We start from the raw sequence: 18,021 nt of genomic DNA on the forward strand, positions 1-18,021 counted from the left end.
AATTGAAATATTCAGTTTAACTGATAATTTATTAACTCTTTTTTCCAAATAAGTGTAAAATGAAGAGGGAATTCAGTGATAACAGAATCCAAATCTTCTAGTTAGGTGAAATATAAACTAACATATTTTCATTTGCCTGTTAAAATTTCAAATTGAAATTTACACAATTAGAATTAGCTATGATTTCCATTTTTTTCAAAACCTCAATTTGAATGAAATCAGTTAATGACCACTGTAGTTGGATGAGCATTTATGAATATTACTCATACTCCTAAAACATAATATGCAATGAATTGATCCTAATCACAACCATAATTACATATTTTAAGATAGAATAACGCCTTCAGGAAGAGGGGAGGTAGAATATGACATGCATAAAATTTATTTCTAAGTAAATGGGCATAGTAAAGTAATTATCAGAATTAGGCCCTGTAACTAAAAATCTAAATAAAAAAAAAATCAAGCAGAACATTTAAGAACTTTATAGCTAATTTGTCACTAAAGCATTATTTCATATATATGCAAAGTAAATACAAAATATTTTTCAAAAAGAAAAATATTTCCAATGACCTTTTATAAAATGGAAAATTGGCTTACCTCTTCCCTATGATTCTTAATTGGCATACAAAGAATGCTTTGTGTCTTGTAGCCTGTAATTTGGTCAACTTCTGCATTGAACCGAGGATCCTAGTATGGAAAAAGAAATTCAATTTAATGACTGACCTGTTCAAAGATTGATTTGATTTTTCTGATTTATTAGATTAGAGAAATCTAACCTTGGACTTACCTTGTTACTCTGAGTAACAATTTTATTGTTGTGAAAGGCATCATCATGTAAGTACATATTATATTTGACAAAGATAAATTTAAGTTGCTGAGCTTTTTTATAAGCAGCTAGTGTTTAAGAGAAAAAAATACAGACTCGAACAAATGTTCAGAAATAAAGAAAATTCAAAATATTAACCACTTTAGATAGCTGTACTTAAATTCAGGAAAAAGTGGCATCTCTCCACCTCTGTAATATCATCTCACAACCTGATTCTATTGTGCCTCCAGAACAACCTTTTCAATAAATGACTTTACTTCCCTTGTAAGGGCTCTTTTACAGTTCTTCAGTATTCTGTACTTCTATCTCAAGTATTCCTAAGAATTTAAATTATACACATATATACACAATCTCATTGAGTCAGATTGTAAACAATCCTTTAATCTTTTGAATTTCCCCTTTTACAAGGCACATTATACACACCCAATAATCATAAAGGACTTCTGAGGTGTTAAATTTCTAAGTATGAATTAAAGAAACAAAGGTAAAGTTTAATTTTCCATTACACTTTAGATTGGGAAGATCTCAAATTAGGCTGTAAACTCTGTGAGGGTTTTTTTTTTTCTTTTTTTTGTTCATTACTGTATTCCTAGCACAGGAACTCAATCAAAAGCATGTGTTAAATCAATGAAGGAATTCATTAACAAATAATACCACGGTTATCAAATGTTATCATTTTTACCTTACCATATAGTTTAAAGCAAATCTTGTCAGTAAAGGGAAAACCAAAGTAGAGGAAATCAATAGCTACAACAACATGAGGTTAGAGTGGAATGGAATCAAGCATTCCAGGACATAAACATCTGAATGAGCGCTGTTCCCTTCAAAGCGATAGCCTTGGGGAGTTAGATGCTTAATCTAATAATAGCATCACTGCTCCAAAAACTACGCAGTTGGAATTCCCTTCAGAGAATATGGAATATCCACACTGGAAAAGCTCATCTTTTGATGAGCTTTGAAGGTCATTTCTTTTTAAAAAAAAATAAAAAATAAATTAGTCACAGTAAAGCTGTGAATGAAGTGATTACACTAGATTCCATCAATTGGGGTCAGAAATGAGGCCAATTTTCAACTGAGAGGGCCCAACTTAGCTTAAAGATAATTTCAAAAGAAAAGCTATAAAATGGTGAAAAATCAATATAAATATTTTATATTATAAACACTACTACATTTTTGCTTTTTCTGCAAACATGCTCAAAGTTATATGAATTGAGATGCAGAGAAAAACTTTAGCTGAATCTTCCTAATAAAATTCTTATTTTATCTTTAGATATTGTCTAAAGAAAGCAGACAAGATAATGTTGATGAATTAAAGAAGTGAAAAATTATTGATATATAGTGAATTATTTTACAAACCAATAAGTAAAACATGAATAAAAATACATCCTCAGTGTTACTTTGTTAATAAACATTTGAATTATGAGACAATTTATAAAGAAGACTTAACCCAACTACCTAATCAAAGCAGTAGAGTTTGACAGATTAAATTTAGTAGGACTTTCACATATTTTTTGTGTCTACTGTTAGTTTAAAATCAACAGCAGTTCTGAATTTCACTCTCCAGTGAAGAGGGTGGGAATAAATACATCCTTCAAATTTCATTTGAGGTGAAGTTCCAAACTCCTGACATCTCAAGGAGTTTTCCTTTAATAATGTACTCAGTGCAAAGACAATATACATAAAGGAGTTCTAACCCCTCTAGGTCCAGTAAACATCAAAGAAAAAAATGGAACACTACAATCATTGTGATTATTCCTTTCACTGTTTGTTTACAAGAACATGACAGTATGAAAGAACACAAGCCTTGGATGTCCACTTGCCATAACAAAGTATCAGGTACCAGAATTCCTTCCTGCTGAAGACATCTATAAGACTAGACAAAATACAAGACAACAAAGCCATGGGCAGAGCAAATAAAAAGACAACATAAGTAATTGCCATTCAACATTCTGGCTTTCTGCCTGAGGGCGTTTTCCTGCTTTAGAGAAGGCAGGTGCTACCCAATGAGAGCAACGCTTTGAAACAGAACTGAATGGAGCTCCAAACTTCTGAAGTGGTTGGAAAGTATAAAGCACAGGGGCTGTGCTGGGGGGTTGGAAGGAAGATGGTTAGGAAGCGGTGACCAAAAGATACTGAGTTTCTAGTCACTTTGGGCATGTATAGGGCAAAAAACCTAAAGGACTAGCAAAAATTACCTGCTGAAGGCTAAAAACTGAATGTGACACCAATTAGTGAAGTGTTTGGAGACAATGGAGTTCCAGCCTAGCCAGAGTAGAGAATTCATTCAGCAGCGCAGGCATTGAGGCAGGAAAAGACCACTCCTTAGGAGTAAGGACTATACCATATAGTTGGGGGTACTCCCTAAGACTAAATTCAAAAGATCCACTCTGACAAATAATAAGACCAAGCCTGACAGGATCAAAAGAATCTGCCAGTAATTTTACTGCCTGCCCGAACAAATCTCATCCCTTTTTTAAAGGAAGAGGATACAATCCAAATGTAGCAAAACAGACTATGACCAGCAGACAATACAAAATCACCACATATGTAAAGAAACAGGAAAATGAAACCCATAGTAAAGAGAAAAAGTAGTCAATAAAAAATGACCCCAAGATGATTCACATGTTGGACTTCACAGATAAGGACTTTAAAGCAGCTATTAAAAATTAATGTAGGGATTTAAAGAAAAATATAGTAATAACTTCTTTACAGAGATGGGAATCTCTGCAAGGAAAGAAAAAACTATTAAAATAGTCAAATGAAAATTCTAGAACTGAAAAGTATAGTGTGTAAAACACCAAGTTCATTAATACATTTAACAGCCCACCGAAAACAGCTGAAGAGTCAGTGACCCTGAAGATAAATCAACAGAAAGTATCCATTCAGAAGGATTGAAAGAGAAAAGAAAACAAACCATAAAACATTAACAAAGTTTCAGTGTCTTTTAGGATACTATCAAGTGTGTATACACACACACACACACACACATATATTTGGAGTCCCAAAGATAATGAAGCTGAAAAACATTTAAAGACTTATAAAGAAAAATTTCCCAAATTGATGAAAACCTTAAGCTTACACACGGTGTGAAAATGATATGTAGGGTGAAACATATAAGTTGAAAATGATACAAAGGATGGCTGACCTCTCCCAAGAAAAATGAAGACAAGAAAAAAATGAGAAAACTCTTTTTTAAAATATTGAAAGAAAACTACTATCAACTGATAGTGGTTCATCTATCCAGTGAAAATATCCTTCAAGAATATAGGCAAAATAAAGGCATTTTCAGATAAACTAAAACTGAGAGTATTTGTCAGCACTATATGTACTATAAGAAGTGCGAAAGGAAATTCTGTAGTCTAAAGAGAAAGATATTAAAATCTAGAAAGAGCTAGAAATGTGGCTTGAGCACATGAGTATATATATATATATAAAGAATAAGGAAGCCTAGTCTTTCATTTTTGGAGAATGAAACACCCAATAGAGGAAAAAAAGAAAAATAATGCATCTTTAGTTGTTGGATGAAATTGGAAGTATCAGTATGAATTCAGTTGTTTTTATTATAATAAGTAGATAGATACAGAAATAAATACAATATAGATACGTATGTATATTTATATGTTATTTTCCTAGCTCTGTCTGCTAATATACCAGCAACAATGAGCACATCTAGTGCCTTAATCTTGGTTTCTTAATACCATTCCCCCCACTAAAAGAAACCAGGGCTCCTTGGGAAAAAAGAATGATTCTAGGGCTAGGGCACGGAAAGTGTAAGATAGGCCTCAAACATTCTGATTAGCCAGAAAGTGAAAAAAATGCCCCAAAATTAATGAGGACATAACAAAAAGGACTCAGCAAATTTGTTATAATTTGAACATCAGCATAAAGATAATAAGAGAACATAATTGACTAAATAAAATATTACACGAGTCCATAATTGATGTGAACGCATGAATGAAGGAGAAGGCAAAACTCTCCCTTACATTAGAATTTCAGCTAATAAATATAAGAGGTATGATGGAGTTAGAAAATCAGTGGATGCTAAAGCTGGTCAATAGGTTGTTGATGAACACAGTATTTACACAGTCTCAAAGTATCTGCCCATATGATACTTATTAATTACAATGGGAAAAACTATTGGAGAAACCTGGTAGATATCACTTTAAAAAAGTTATCAAATTTAACATCATCAATACTTACATCACATAAATAGGCCTCCTTATAAGATACACTATTAAGGTGTGTGGTATAATTAAACATGTTTCTGATCTTTGTTCCCAGTTCCTGACACAGACCTCCTAAAGGCCATGGGATTTCTTGAGTGATACTAGTGTATTTCCATATTTGCAACAAGCCCTTTTCAACCATACCCGAATTCACACTAATGAGGTGAGCCCTAGAAGGCTTCAGGATTAGGGGTGGGAACCAGAAAACCCAACCTTGTGATTAGAGGTTTAGAACTTCCAGTCCCACCCCCAACCTCTGGAGAGGGGAGACTGGCTGGAGATTGAATCCACTCACCAATGGCCAATAATGTAATCAATCATACCTACATAATAAAACCTCAATAAAAAGCTGAGAAGAATGAGGTCTAGGGAAGCTTCCAGGGTGGTGAACATATTGATGTGCTGGGATGCTGGCATTCTGGAGAAGGCATAGAAGCTCTGCACACCTCCCTACCCCCCGCCACCTCCCATACCTTGCCTTATGCATCTCTTCCATTTGGCTGCTCCTGAGTTGTATGTAACCTTTTTAATAAAACTGTAATCATAAGTGTAGTGCTTTCTTGAGTTCCGTGGGTCATTCTATCTAATTACTGAACCTAAGCGGGGGTCACTAGAATCCTTGAATTGGTAGTCAGCCTGGAAGAAGTGTGGTAGCCTAGGGATCCCACTTGCGGCTGACGTCTGAAGTCGGGGCAGGCTTGTGGGATTGAGCCCTTAACATGTAGGGTCAGCGCTAACTCCATGAGGTTAAGAATCAGAACTGAATTGGGTTGAATTGGGTTGCAGTGTCAAAGAACTGGAAAATTAAATAGTCGTTGCTTAGTTAAGGTGTCAGCATTAACATATATGGTATTCCAGCTAAAAGGGCCTAGCTTGAATCTATTTGGGAAGGACATTGTACAAAATAACAGGCCTGTACCCTTTAACAATGTCTAAATTTAAAAAGATAAAGAAATGCTGAGAAACTGTTTCAGATGGAGGGGAGACTAAAGAGACATTACAACTATGTGCAATACGGGATCCTGAATACTATCTTGGATTGGGGGAAAATAACTCTAAAGCTTATTAATAGGATGGGACAACTGATGAAATTTTGACTATGGACTGTTAATAGTCTTGTATCAGATTAGATAATAGTATTGTATCAATACAAAATTTCCTGATTTTGATAATTTTATTATGGCTGGGTAAGAGAATATTCTTATTAAAAAATATACACCGAACTATTTAGTAAAAACATATCTTTAGCTTATTAAATCTTTCAGAAATAATAAGCATATATTCCTTATATGCATTATAGAGTGAAAAAGAGGAAACGATAAAGCAAATGGGGCAAAAAAATAACTGGAGAATCTGGGTAAAGGGTGTATGGCAGTTTCTTATACTGGTCTTGCAACTTTTCTGTGAGTTTAAAATGATATCAAAATAAAAATAACAGAAAATTTAAAAAAGGAAACAACACAGATGACTTGACAAATTATAAGACTGGTTTTCTTCCACAGAGTGGAATTTTTAAGACAATGCCTGAAACATTGAAAAGCATAGACACAGCAGTTCCCAAACTGTGTTCCCAGGGGCACAGTTACACTTCTATTAGGAGATTTGTCTAAATTACAACAATTGCTAGGGGTTTTCTTTTTCTTCTAAAATTCATCTGGAAATAATCATCTGAAATTCAGTTGAAACAATTCGTATTTCTTTAGAAAAATATATTGATAAATAGTTGAAATAGAAAGTAAGAAACTGCAAGGTGAGAGAAGGTGAAAATTTGTTTCTCTGGAGAAAAAAAAAATGAAAGGGAAAGATGAAGTGGGGAAGGAAGGAATAATAGCTACATGGTCAAGGCCACATAAGTGGCAATTTGACCCTTCCCTAAGACCCTCCAAGTTTTCTCTCTAGAAATCATGGTTCACATGGAGTGTCTGTCCTGGAGTAGAAACAGGACATGAGTCTGAGTTTTGCACTCTAATTGACTTGGGAGAAGGAGAGATGTTTTGACAATGTAAATCCTTAAGACATATGAATCATGGGAAGGTTTAAGACTTCCTTAGGACATGGAATGGGGTTCAGGGCAATCCTGTGTAGTTATTGGATGTTATCTGGTTTTCCTATAAAAGGAAAATACCAAGCACATTTATATAGTAGTTCTGATTATATATCTTACTATTAATAGCTTCTTAGTATAAGTGTTAATATCTTATTAATAAATGTGTTAATATCTTCTTGTTATTCATAAATGCCGTGCCAAGCCGGCTGCAGTGGCATGCACCTGTGGTCCTACTCAGGACCTATTACACCTACTCAGGACCATAGCCACTTCTCGTGCAGTTGAAGTGAGTGGATCAGCTAATCCAGGACTCCAACCTGAGCAACACAGTGAGACTCTGGCTTAAAATACATACATACATACATACATACATACATACATACATACATACATACATGGTGTGGCACATTGAAGGTAGTTGCATGATGGTGGGCTGATGCATGAGACCATGTGTGACTGAACATCAATGTACAGGTAGCATTTACCAACTAATCTTTTCATTGGTATTTATGGGTCTACATGAGAATCACTGGTCTGAGTAGTGGATCCTGTCTTGTATTTTGAATATACGAATATGTTTTCTTATCAGTAATAAAACTATAGAATTTTTCAAATTTATATCACTTTATATCATTTTCTGTTACAAAGTTTTAAAAGTGAACTAAATATAGGTCATTTGTTATAATTAACTTTATGAGACTTTAAAAAAAATTCTCAGCATCAATCTGAGTATTATTCTGTTTCACAGACACCTCTCTTGGTTTCCCACAGTGACATTACATCCTTTAAAGTGGTCTACAATCAAATAAGCTTAAGAAATACTGCCATACAGTGTCATTTTTACAGATGCATGTTTAAAGAGCTAGGACTCAGAAAACATTAGAATATATTTTCATATCCTGACTACTTTCGAAAAACATAGTATTTTAATTATTCAAATTATGGATGGTGCTTAGTAATGAATTATCCATTAGCCAACTGACTTCCACTGCTAATATCAATATAAATTAGATCACAATGTAAATTAGATCACAGATCAACCCCCACAAGTTCTAATGAAATTCTTGGGACATGAAATAACTCCTGCAAGGCTACTATAAATACAGATCAAGGGTACCAAATGTGAAGTAGCAACATGACAAATCCACAGGCTAAGAGGCATCACCCTGGGAGCAGTGCAAATCAAGGACACTAGCTGTTTTAAACAATAGTACAAGAATTAAATCATTATCAAATGCAAAACAGAAAATACATTGTCAAAACTTTGAAGATGGTAGGCAGATTAAATAAAACACATATAAGTGAAGAATTCTCAGGGCTGGAGACACTTAGGACCATGAAGACAAATAAAGACTTTCTCAACAAAGCTGGAGAATATTTATGATCCTACTGTACTCTTGGGACCATAGTGCCATTGAAAAGTGGATACCCAGCTGTCACTTAAGACAGGAAGGGGATTCTGCAAACTTGGCAGCAATCCTTCAGCTGTGTCCTTAATACCCCTCTTGGAATCTGCTACAGTGTGAAGTTACTACAGAGCTCAAAGAGGTCATAGAGATACTCTATGAAGACCAGTAAATTTTTCCAAGAGAATCAAAATTGAACACATTGCTTATATAGAATGGATTCTGAAAAAACATTTCAGGACTTAACCTAGATGAAGTATCACACCCCAAATCCCGGCCCTCGGTATTACTCACTAGTAGTACCATTATTCATTTACCCAGATTCAAAACCTGGGTCATCTTCAACTCCTCTTTTCCCTTCACTTGCATCTCCTGTTAGCTGCCAAGTTCAGCAGATTCTATTAGGTTGGTGCAAAAGTAATCGCGGTTTTTGCCATTAAAAGTAATGACAATTACTTTTGCACCAACCTAATACTTCTTCATCCGAAATCCATTCCCTCCTTTTGATCTTTAAGGCCAAGGTCCTTGTTAAGGTCCTTACTTCCTCATACTTACTTAGACTATTAAGATAATCTTCTATCCTCCCAACTTGTAGCATTTTCCCCTCTAATTCATTTTATGACTACTGTAAAATTAATCCTTCCAAAGCACAATTTAAATCATACTGGTTCCCCTTTCAAAACATCTTCAGTTACTCCTCATGTTTCTAAACCAAATATATATTCCTCAGCCTGGCATTCAAGACCTCACTAATTTCCTGGCTGTGCTCCCACAGCTCCTTCATGTCCAGATTCTTATCCACACACTTACATGGTCCTACTTGCCTATCTCTTCTAACTTCTCTTTACCTCTGGATCTCACCATGCACAAATCTCAATTTATTCAATTTATTCAAATTTTCCAGGATCTGTACCAGACATTGCTCCCTCAAAGAAATCTTCCTCTGGCCAGACATGGTGGCTCATGCCTGTAATCCCAGCACTTTGGGAGGCTGAGACAGGAGGATCATCTGAGGTCAGGAGTTCAAGACCAGCCTGGCCAACATGGTGAAACTCCGTCTCTACTAAAAATACAAAAATTAGCCAGATGTGGTGGCGGGTACCTGTAATCCCAGCTACTCGGGAGGCTGAGGCAGGAGAATCACTTGAATCTGGGAGGCAAAGGTTGCAGTGAGTCGAGATCGCATTACTGCACTCCAGCCTGGATAGCAGAGTGAGACTCCATCTCAAAAAAAAAAAAAAGAAATTTTCTCCATCTTTCCCACTAGATGTCCTATCCTGCTTCTCTGAACCTTGTCACATTTTTCTTGGCATCTGTTATGACCTGCTCTCTATGCTATTTATCTATTGCATGTACTATTACTTTAATTCAACCAATATTTACTAAGCCCTATGTGCCAGGCACTATAAGGCACCAGGAACACAATAAAACAGCTATGACTCTCTGAATTAAATGAACTAAGCCAGAATTACCACTGAATCTTTATAGTGTACCACACAGTAGAAAGCTAGAACAATTGTTCTATCAAGATGCTGTAAGATACCTCATAAACATATAAAGTGCCATTCAGTTAAGATGCTTGGTTTTAAAACTAAAATTCCATTAATAAAAAGGATTATTTTAAATGGGAAATTTGAAGAATCTTACAGTGTAACCTTTAAGCCCTTAATTAAAGACTTGTGCATAGGTATAGCAAAAGTAGAAGAAATAACAAATCTTTCCATTGAAAACTTTTAGAGCAAAAATTTCCATTTTTTTGAAGACATCTGTAAGTTTATCTGTTTAAAAAATGAAAGAGAGGATAGAAGGAAAGAAAACCAGACTTTGGTATCAATGGGACTTTGAATGAATATGATTAATTGAATGAATGAATGAAAAGAGACTATGAGTTTTTTGTTTGTTTGTTTTTGCACCTATCATTTTAGAATCTCAGTAAAATCCTAAGAGGTTCATGTGGGGATAACATAGATGGAGATATGTATAGTGATCAGATAAAAAGATGGGAGAATATAACCATGAGATGAGCTATATTAAATTATCATTAAGGAGAAAAACAAGATGAGATTTCCTTAAGGCTCATATCCTCAACTGAACCACCAGGAAAGAAACTCTGGCATTTAAAGATGGGAAAATTCTTAGCATACATTCCAGTTTTAAATAAGTATGCAAATTATTACATCTCAGTTTCAAATATCCCCACCATTCATGATTGCTATCCAATGCCCCAGCCATAGTACCCTTCCCAGCACCGGTCCTGCTCTCATGCTTCCCCGTTTACCTCATATGCATCTTTGATGTTCAAGGGCTCACCAAGCGCTGCCACATGTCCCACAATGCCTTTGTTCCATTCTAAGCGGATACAGTTATTTGAAGCTTCTTCCAGTGTTGAACCTTCAGCAACATCAAAGAGGCGGCTGATAAGAAACTTGTCGTTGGAGCTGTCTTCACAGACAAGGAACAGGGAATAGCGGTCAGCAGATATCAGTCCATGGATATGCAAGAAAATTTTGTGACATAAGGCTGTGACATCCAAATGACTAGAAATATCCTTCACTAATTCCAAGAGTCTTGAGCACTGGTCCCCTTCATCATGATCAAACCTTGGAGGGGTTAGAGGCATCTGTTCCTTCTTTTCTGAGTCAGAGAGGAAGCTCACAGTTCCCTCAGAATCCTTGACAACAATGGGTCTAAGAGGCCGGTCAAATTCAGAGGCAGAGATTTTCCTGGTTGGTGTTCCAGGGGCACTGTTATCTGCACGAGGACTCTGCTGCAAGGGACAAGAGCAAGATTCGGTGTGGCCTCTGATACCTTCCTTGCACACAGGGATGGTGTGAACTCTCTCAGCAAACCATGCATTGACCATTTCTCTGCAGAACAGAACGTGCAGACACATTAGATACTTGAAGAGGAAGGGTGCTATGCCTGAGAGCTCCTAAACATCTTCTCATGGTAAACTGATGAGATAATAATTTGATATGTTATAGAAAATAAAAACAAGATGGTTTACTTAAGACATATGATTTTGGCCAGGCACAGTGATTCACACCTGTAATTCCACCACCTTGGGAGGCTGAGGTGGGAGGACTGCATGAGGCCAAGAGTTGGAGACCAACCTGGGAAACCTAGTGAGACCCTGTCTCTAGGAAAAATTAAAAAATTAGCTGGGCATGATAGCATGTGCCTATGATCCTAATTACTGGGGAGACTGAGGCAGGAGGGTTGCTTGAGCCCAGGAGTTCGAGGCTGTAGTGAGGTATGATCACACCACTGCACCACTGCACTTCAGCCTGGGTGACAAAGTGAGACTCTCTCAAAAAAAAGAAAAAAAAAAAAGACAATTTTATTTTGGAAAACAATAGAGGACAATTGCTTTAATGAACATCTTAAGAAAGGCTGACTTCCATATACATAATTTTATATATCTGATTGCAGCATACCAAGCATAAAGTCTGCTTCTATCAAAATTAGCTTATATTAAAAAGTAAAAGACACTAAATTTGCCAGTAGTTTTAGGAAAATATAAATATGCACATTAATTTGATGTTTAAAACACATAACTTGTTCTGAAGTTAAATATTTGAAAACTAAAACAAATATTTGTCTAAATTTGGCTTGCTACTATGCCTATTTTAGATAGTTATATCTATATTGCAAAAGTAGATAAGTTTAGAAGGATTAATGAAAGAGACAAATAATTTAATCTTGTATAGAAAAATCAGACTTCTGTAAATATTATCCCAATAATGTTTGTTTAATAATGGTAAAAAAAATCTATTTTTCTAGATTATCTATGACTATTTTAAAGTAGGCTTTATCTAAGTTTAAAAATGCAGTCCAAGAAAACTGAAGGCATTTATGTTTTTAATGTACCCTACTATGAAAGAAACTCATTTGAGCTAAAGCCATCACAGTAGGTGACTTTTTAAAACAAACATACCAGATCATACACAATCCAAAGCATGTTGTTCAATTCAAATTATTCCCCTTAGAACGCTGTAATCTTACACCAATTAATGGTGTCATTACTCTAGACATTTTTGGAACTCTTCTTTTGAAACAAACTTCTGAAACAATTTATAATCCAAATAAAAATACTAATTTTATCTAAAAATTAGACCTTGTTTCTCACTAACTCCTCCTCCCAAAATGAACAAATAAAACAAAAACAAAAAAACCTATGGTAACAGCTAACTTAATTCTCTATCTTCTGATAAGACATGACCCTTTAGAAAACTCAAACTTACCTTCAAAAGATAAAAACTTGCTATAACTGAGAATATTTCAAATAATTTGCCTCTACAAAAAGCAATGTAATCTCAAATCTACAATGACATAATTGACTGTTTATACCAAACAAAAGTCCAGGATAAACAAGTTTGACAATGTACTATTTTGGAGATAGTATAGGGATGTAGTCACTCTCCAAAGTTTTTGGTTGTAGTAACAATTGATATTACTTCGGCCAGGCGCGGTGGCTCACGCCTGTAATCCCAGCACTTTGGGAGGCCGAGGCGGGCGGATCATGAGGTCAGGAAATCGAGACCATCCTGGCTACATGTTGAAACCCCGTCTCTACTAAAAATACAAAAAAAATTAGCCGGGCTTGGTGGCGGGCGCCTGTAGTCCCAGCTACTTGGGAGGCTGAGGCAGGAGAATGGCCTGAACCCAGGAGGCTGAGCTTGCAGTGAGCTGAGATCGCGCCATTGCACTCCAGGCTGGGCTACAGTTCGAGACTCCGTCTCAAAAAAAAATAAAAAATAAAATAGGCAATATCTAACAAATTTTAAACGTATGTATCCTTTGTTCCAGAGATTTTACACATGTGGCAAAGGAAATACAAGGGTATTTACTGTATATAGTAAGTACGTTTGCTATAGCAGATAAGAAGCAAACTAACATCACCAATAGAAGGCTGACTAAATACATCATGGCACACTTATACAAGAGAACACTAGGCAGACATTAAAACATGATTATATGTACTGATATGTATGATATGAATTAATTAAGTGAAAACAGAAGATGTAAAAGAGTTTGAAAAGAACACACTGTCTTATTTCTGAGTCTTTACTAAGTCTTTCATTTATGGGATGTTCCCCTAATTATTTCATTTTGAACAATGATGTATTATTTGTTAAATATACATTACTCTGAAATGATACCCCATCTAGAATGTAATGGGTCAAAATGAAAAGATAAAAATATTACCCCCCTTATAATTTCAAGAGTTGAATACAGTTATAAAAGTCTCCAAAAAGTTTAGGAGAAATAAGTTCAAGAGATCCATTGTAAATATGGTGACTATAGTTAATAATAATGTATTGTATATTTAAAAATTGCTGAAAGAGAAGATTTTAAGGGTTCTCACCACAAAAAACGATAAGTATGAGGCAATGCATATCTAAACTAGCTTGACTTAGCCATTCCACAATGTATACATACATCAAAGCATCATGCTGTACACCTTAAATACATAAAATTCTTGTCAATTAAAAAATAAATTTAAAAATATCCAATGAGTAATTTAAAGGAAAACAACCTCACTGGCCTTATGAATTGACTGACTTTCTAATAAAGAGGTATTACAAATTTGAAGAAGCACAAAAGCAATGTGGTAGGTAAGTGTATTGTACAAATCACAAGCATATACCTACACAGATTTTTAAAAACATATAATTGTCCTAATGTTTCATAGATGCATGCTGTGACTTAGGACAAAATTTCCGGTGAAGACAACATACATTAATTAAAATAATTCAGTATCTGAAAACCTTAGAAGTGAAGGTGACACACTCTGGGATTTGCTTATGTAGCCCCCAGAATTGCACTAATAGTGCCAAAGACACTGATGCTAAAAATGCATGTGAAGCTGCCAACAGTGCATAGGAAGCTTTCAAATAAAACTGTTTTGGAAAAGATAAGACAGGAAAAAAGCAATATGTCTAAGTTAACATATCTGATGTGATTTTAAATATGGACATGTTACTAAACTGTTAAATCAATATAAAAATAGACATTTTAACAATTTCAGCCACAAACCCAAAACTTAGCCCCAACTTATTTCTTATCTTCTCAACGGGAAATGGAGATCTCCTTTTGAATTTTAAATTAAACTGCCTACTTGACAACTCCACGTGGATATCTAGACCACTTAAAATGGTGAAAACAGAATTCCTAAGACCCTACCCATCTCACCTTGCCTCATCTTACTTCCCCCCAGTTTTCCCACATATGGAGTACCATCACCTCCACAGTTACTCAAACCAAACACGTAGGAATTACTCTAAATTTCTGTTTCCTTCAACTCTCACATTCAGTTGCGCAGTCAAGTTCTGTCAACCTGACTTCCAAAATCCTATATCCCAATCTGCTTATTTCTATCTCCATTACTACCACCCTGGTCCAAACCCCACTATCTCTCAGTTGGATTGTTGCCATAGTCCCCTAATTAATCTCTCTGATCCTATACTTACCCCCTTGCAATCCCATTCTCCACACAGCAGCCACAGTAAATTTTCAGCAAAGTATGTCAACATCTTAGCTACCCTACTTGGCTTTTCATTGAACTGAGAATAAAACCTGAGCTCTTGCAATCCCCTACAAATAGGTTCCTCTCGCCCATGCCAGCATCCTTGGCGCTCCTGAAGCACACCAAGCACTAACTGCCCTGTCTGGGATGCTCTCCCCTCATTGGCACGTGGCTGATCCACTTCCACATCCCCTGCTCAAACAAGTCATCTCTGACTGCTCCACCTAAAGTGGTCCTGACACATCATGTTCTTATCCTACATAATTTAAATTCTCACTATCTGCTATTTTTCTTGTTTATCAATCTGTTGTTATATCATCTATCCCCTCTGACTAGATATTTCATTAGTGCTACGTGTTCACTGCTGCATCTCCTGTACTTAGATTAATGCTTACCACATACAGTAGTAGGTCCTCAAAATATTTCTTGAAGTAAATGAATAAATAAATGAAGCCTCCTGAAGCATCAAAAGGTACAACAGTCTTTTGAATATCTAAATGCTGGTGTGTTTATTACAGAAAATCAACATTGTGTTTTAGCGATTACTGTTCATCACCCCTTGGATGTGTAAGTCTCACAACTGACCATGACTAATTTATGCTTGTATACTTGCAGTGCCTGGTGCAGCATATGTCTCAAGCAGAGCCAGTGCCTAAAAGTTCTACATTATGTGTTTGTGATTACTCTATTTGTCTCATAAATGTTGCTTATGGATATTTTCTTAGAGACATTAACTCAACATTAAATGACATAGGAAAAGCAGATGTAGCATATTCAGTCAGTCAATCAACAATCTGTATTAACCACCAGTGGTAGGGAAAGAGAGTTCTCATGACTACATTGTTGATTATCTGAGTCCCTGTAATTACATGCTTGCAGAGGAAAACATATGTTATCATAACATCAAAATCACTGATGAACCAACCACAAATAAAATTAAATCATTTCTCACACATCTTTCCCTTTGAGCATTCCTTGGAGTTCTGCAGTGCACAATCTATATGGCCAAATGAAGTGGGCCTTTGCCCTTAAGACTAATATCTATACTCCGCTGATTTTTAAAAAATACTTCAGTCTGTATGCAAATACAAATCACCTGCAAATTGAAATTAAAATTCTTATATAAGACATATGCTATGGTCTAAAATGTATGTCCCTACAAAATTCATCTCTTGAACCCTAACCCCGAAGGTGATAGTATTAGGAGGTGGGGCCTTTGGGAGGGCTCTGCCCCCATAAATAGGATTAGTGCCTGATGTAGTTTGGATGTCCCCTCAAAATCTCATGTTGAAATGTAATCCCCAGTGTTGAAGGTGGGGCTTAGTGAGAGGTAATTGGATTATGGGGGCAGATCCCTCATGAATGGCTTCACACCATCCCCTTCATGATGAGTGAGTTCATGGCCTTGTTTAAAAGTTGTTTGTTTAAAAGTACATAGTACCTCCCACCATCCCATCCTTGTTCTCATTCTTGCTCCTGCTCTTGCTATAACTTTCTCACCATATGATATGCAGGTTTCCACTTCACTTTCCATATGATTGAAAGCTTCCTGAGGCCTCCCCAGAAGCTGGGCAGATGCCAACACCATGCTTCCTGTAAAGCCTGCAGAACCATAAGCCAATTAAACCTCTTTTCTTTATAAATTACCCAGCCTTGGGTATTTCTTTAAATCAATGGAAGAACAACCTAATAGAGGGCCCTTATAAGGGGCCTATGGGAGCTTGTTAACTCCTTTTGCCCTTCTGTGAGGACACATAAAAGTTGACATCTATGAGGAAGAAGCCTCCACCAGAATCTGCTGGTGCCTTGATCTTGGACTTCCCAGCATCTGAAACTGTGAGCAACAAATTTGTGTTTATAAATTATCCAGTCTAAGCTATTTGTTATAGCAGCCAGCATGGACTAAGACAATATAGATTTTCTAGACATAGATTAAAGTGATGTTGGAGAATCCTTCTAATATTACACAAAGCCACTGACAATTAAGAGTTATGCCCAATTAAAGACCAGTTAACAACTGAAGAAACAATCAATAAGGATAATGACATAGCAGAAACTCACAAAGAGAATATTAGTCAAATAATTATATTCTGAATTAAGAAAGCCCCTTGGGCAAAGCTGATGAAGTCTTCAAATATTAATTCAAAAAACTAGTTTAGGGAGAAAATTATCTTTATGACCCTGCTGCAAAAGCCAAACATGAACCGAAGATAATTGTTTATGGCTACACTCTGTTACAATTTATTTAACAGAGTTAGCAGAGTTTCATCCTAAGAATTAGCAGAGTGTCATTACAATCTCAATTTTATTATTAATAGCTCAAACATAAACTTATTTTCATAATCTGTGGTTCTATTTTTCAAGATAAAGCTCCAATCAAAACCTTCTCATGAACTTTTTTCTATTTTGATAGAATTAACTTTAATTGTCTTTTTTTTTCTGGAATGAATTATTCCCATAAGACAGAGATTTCCACAAGGTACTATATTGGGCACCAGGGACAGAATAATGAGCAACTCCAGAAAAATTATCATGATCTTTCCTTTCAAACTTAAAAGTTTATATTGTGTTCAGAAGTTATATACATATTGGATGTTCCTGGCATATGAAGTTAGGTAAATGTACACAAATAAGTAACGGAAAAGATGATTGTGAACATGTCCAATATAAAAGTAGAAAGCAACGGATGGAAATCCAGAAACCTCAGCAGTAGTTCTGACTGGGTAATCACTTCGATGGTCTAGGATAGGATCTCTATTTTCCTTTCCCTTTATTAATTCTAGGGGGTTTTGAAAAATATTCACATTAGTGCTATTGAAAAAAAAACCATAATTTTATTTAAACCTGGTGAGGCAGGCATTAATGGTCCTACTTTCTAAAATATGAAGCTAATTAAATGTCTGAACCACACCCATTCTACTATTTGGTGGCAACACCAGGAATCAAATCCAGGTTTCCTATTCCAGGTACTATACCCTATTAAGAAT

General features: G+C 35.7%; 1 protein-coding gene across 6 annotated transcripts in view; it reads right to left on the bottom strand.

Moving 5' to 3' along the window:
- PDE5A (phosphodiesterase 5A) overlaps window positions 1-18,021 on the bottom strand; it is a 134,127-nt gene that overhangs the window by 101,101 nt on the left and 15,005 nt on the right. For all 6 annotated transcript variants that reach the window (XM_009448203.5, XM_016952124.4, XM_063808996.1 and 3 more), the window contains exons 2-3: window positions 10,784-11,372; window positions 598-687 (exon numbers count right to left, since the gene is read on the bottom strand). In XM_009448203.5, coding sequence (XP_009446478.1) covers window positions 598-687; window positions 10,784-11,372 — 679 coding nt within the window. The remainder of the gene's footprint in view (window positions 1-597; window positions 688-10,783; window positions 11,373-18,021) is intronic.

This window comes from Pan troglodytes, chromosome 3 (assembly GCF_028858775.2).
Source record: "Pan troglodytes isolate AG18354 chromosome 3, NHGRI_mPanTro3-v2.0_pri, whole genome shotgun sequence".
NCBI lineage: Eukaryota > Metazoa > Chordata > Mammalia > Primates > Hominidae > Pan > Pan troglodytes.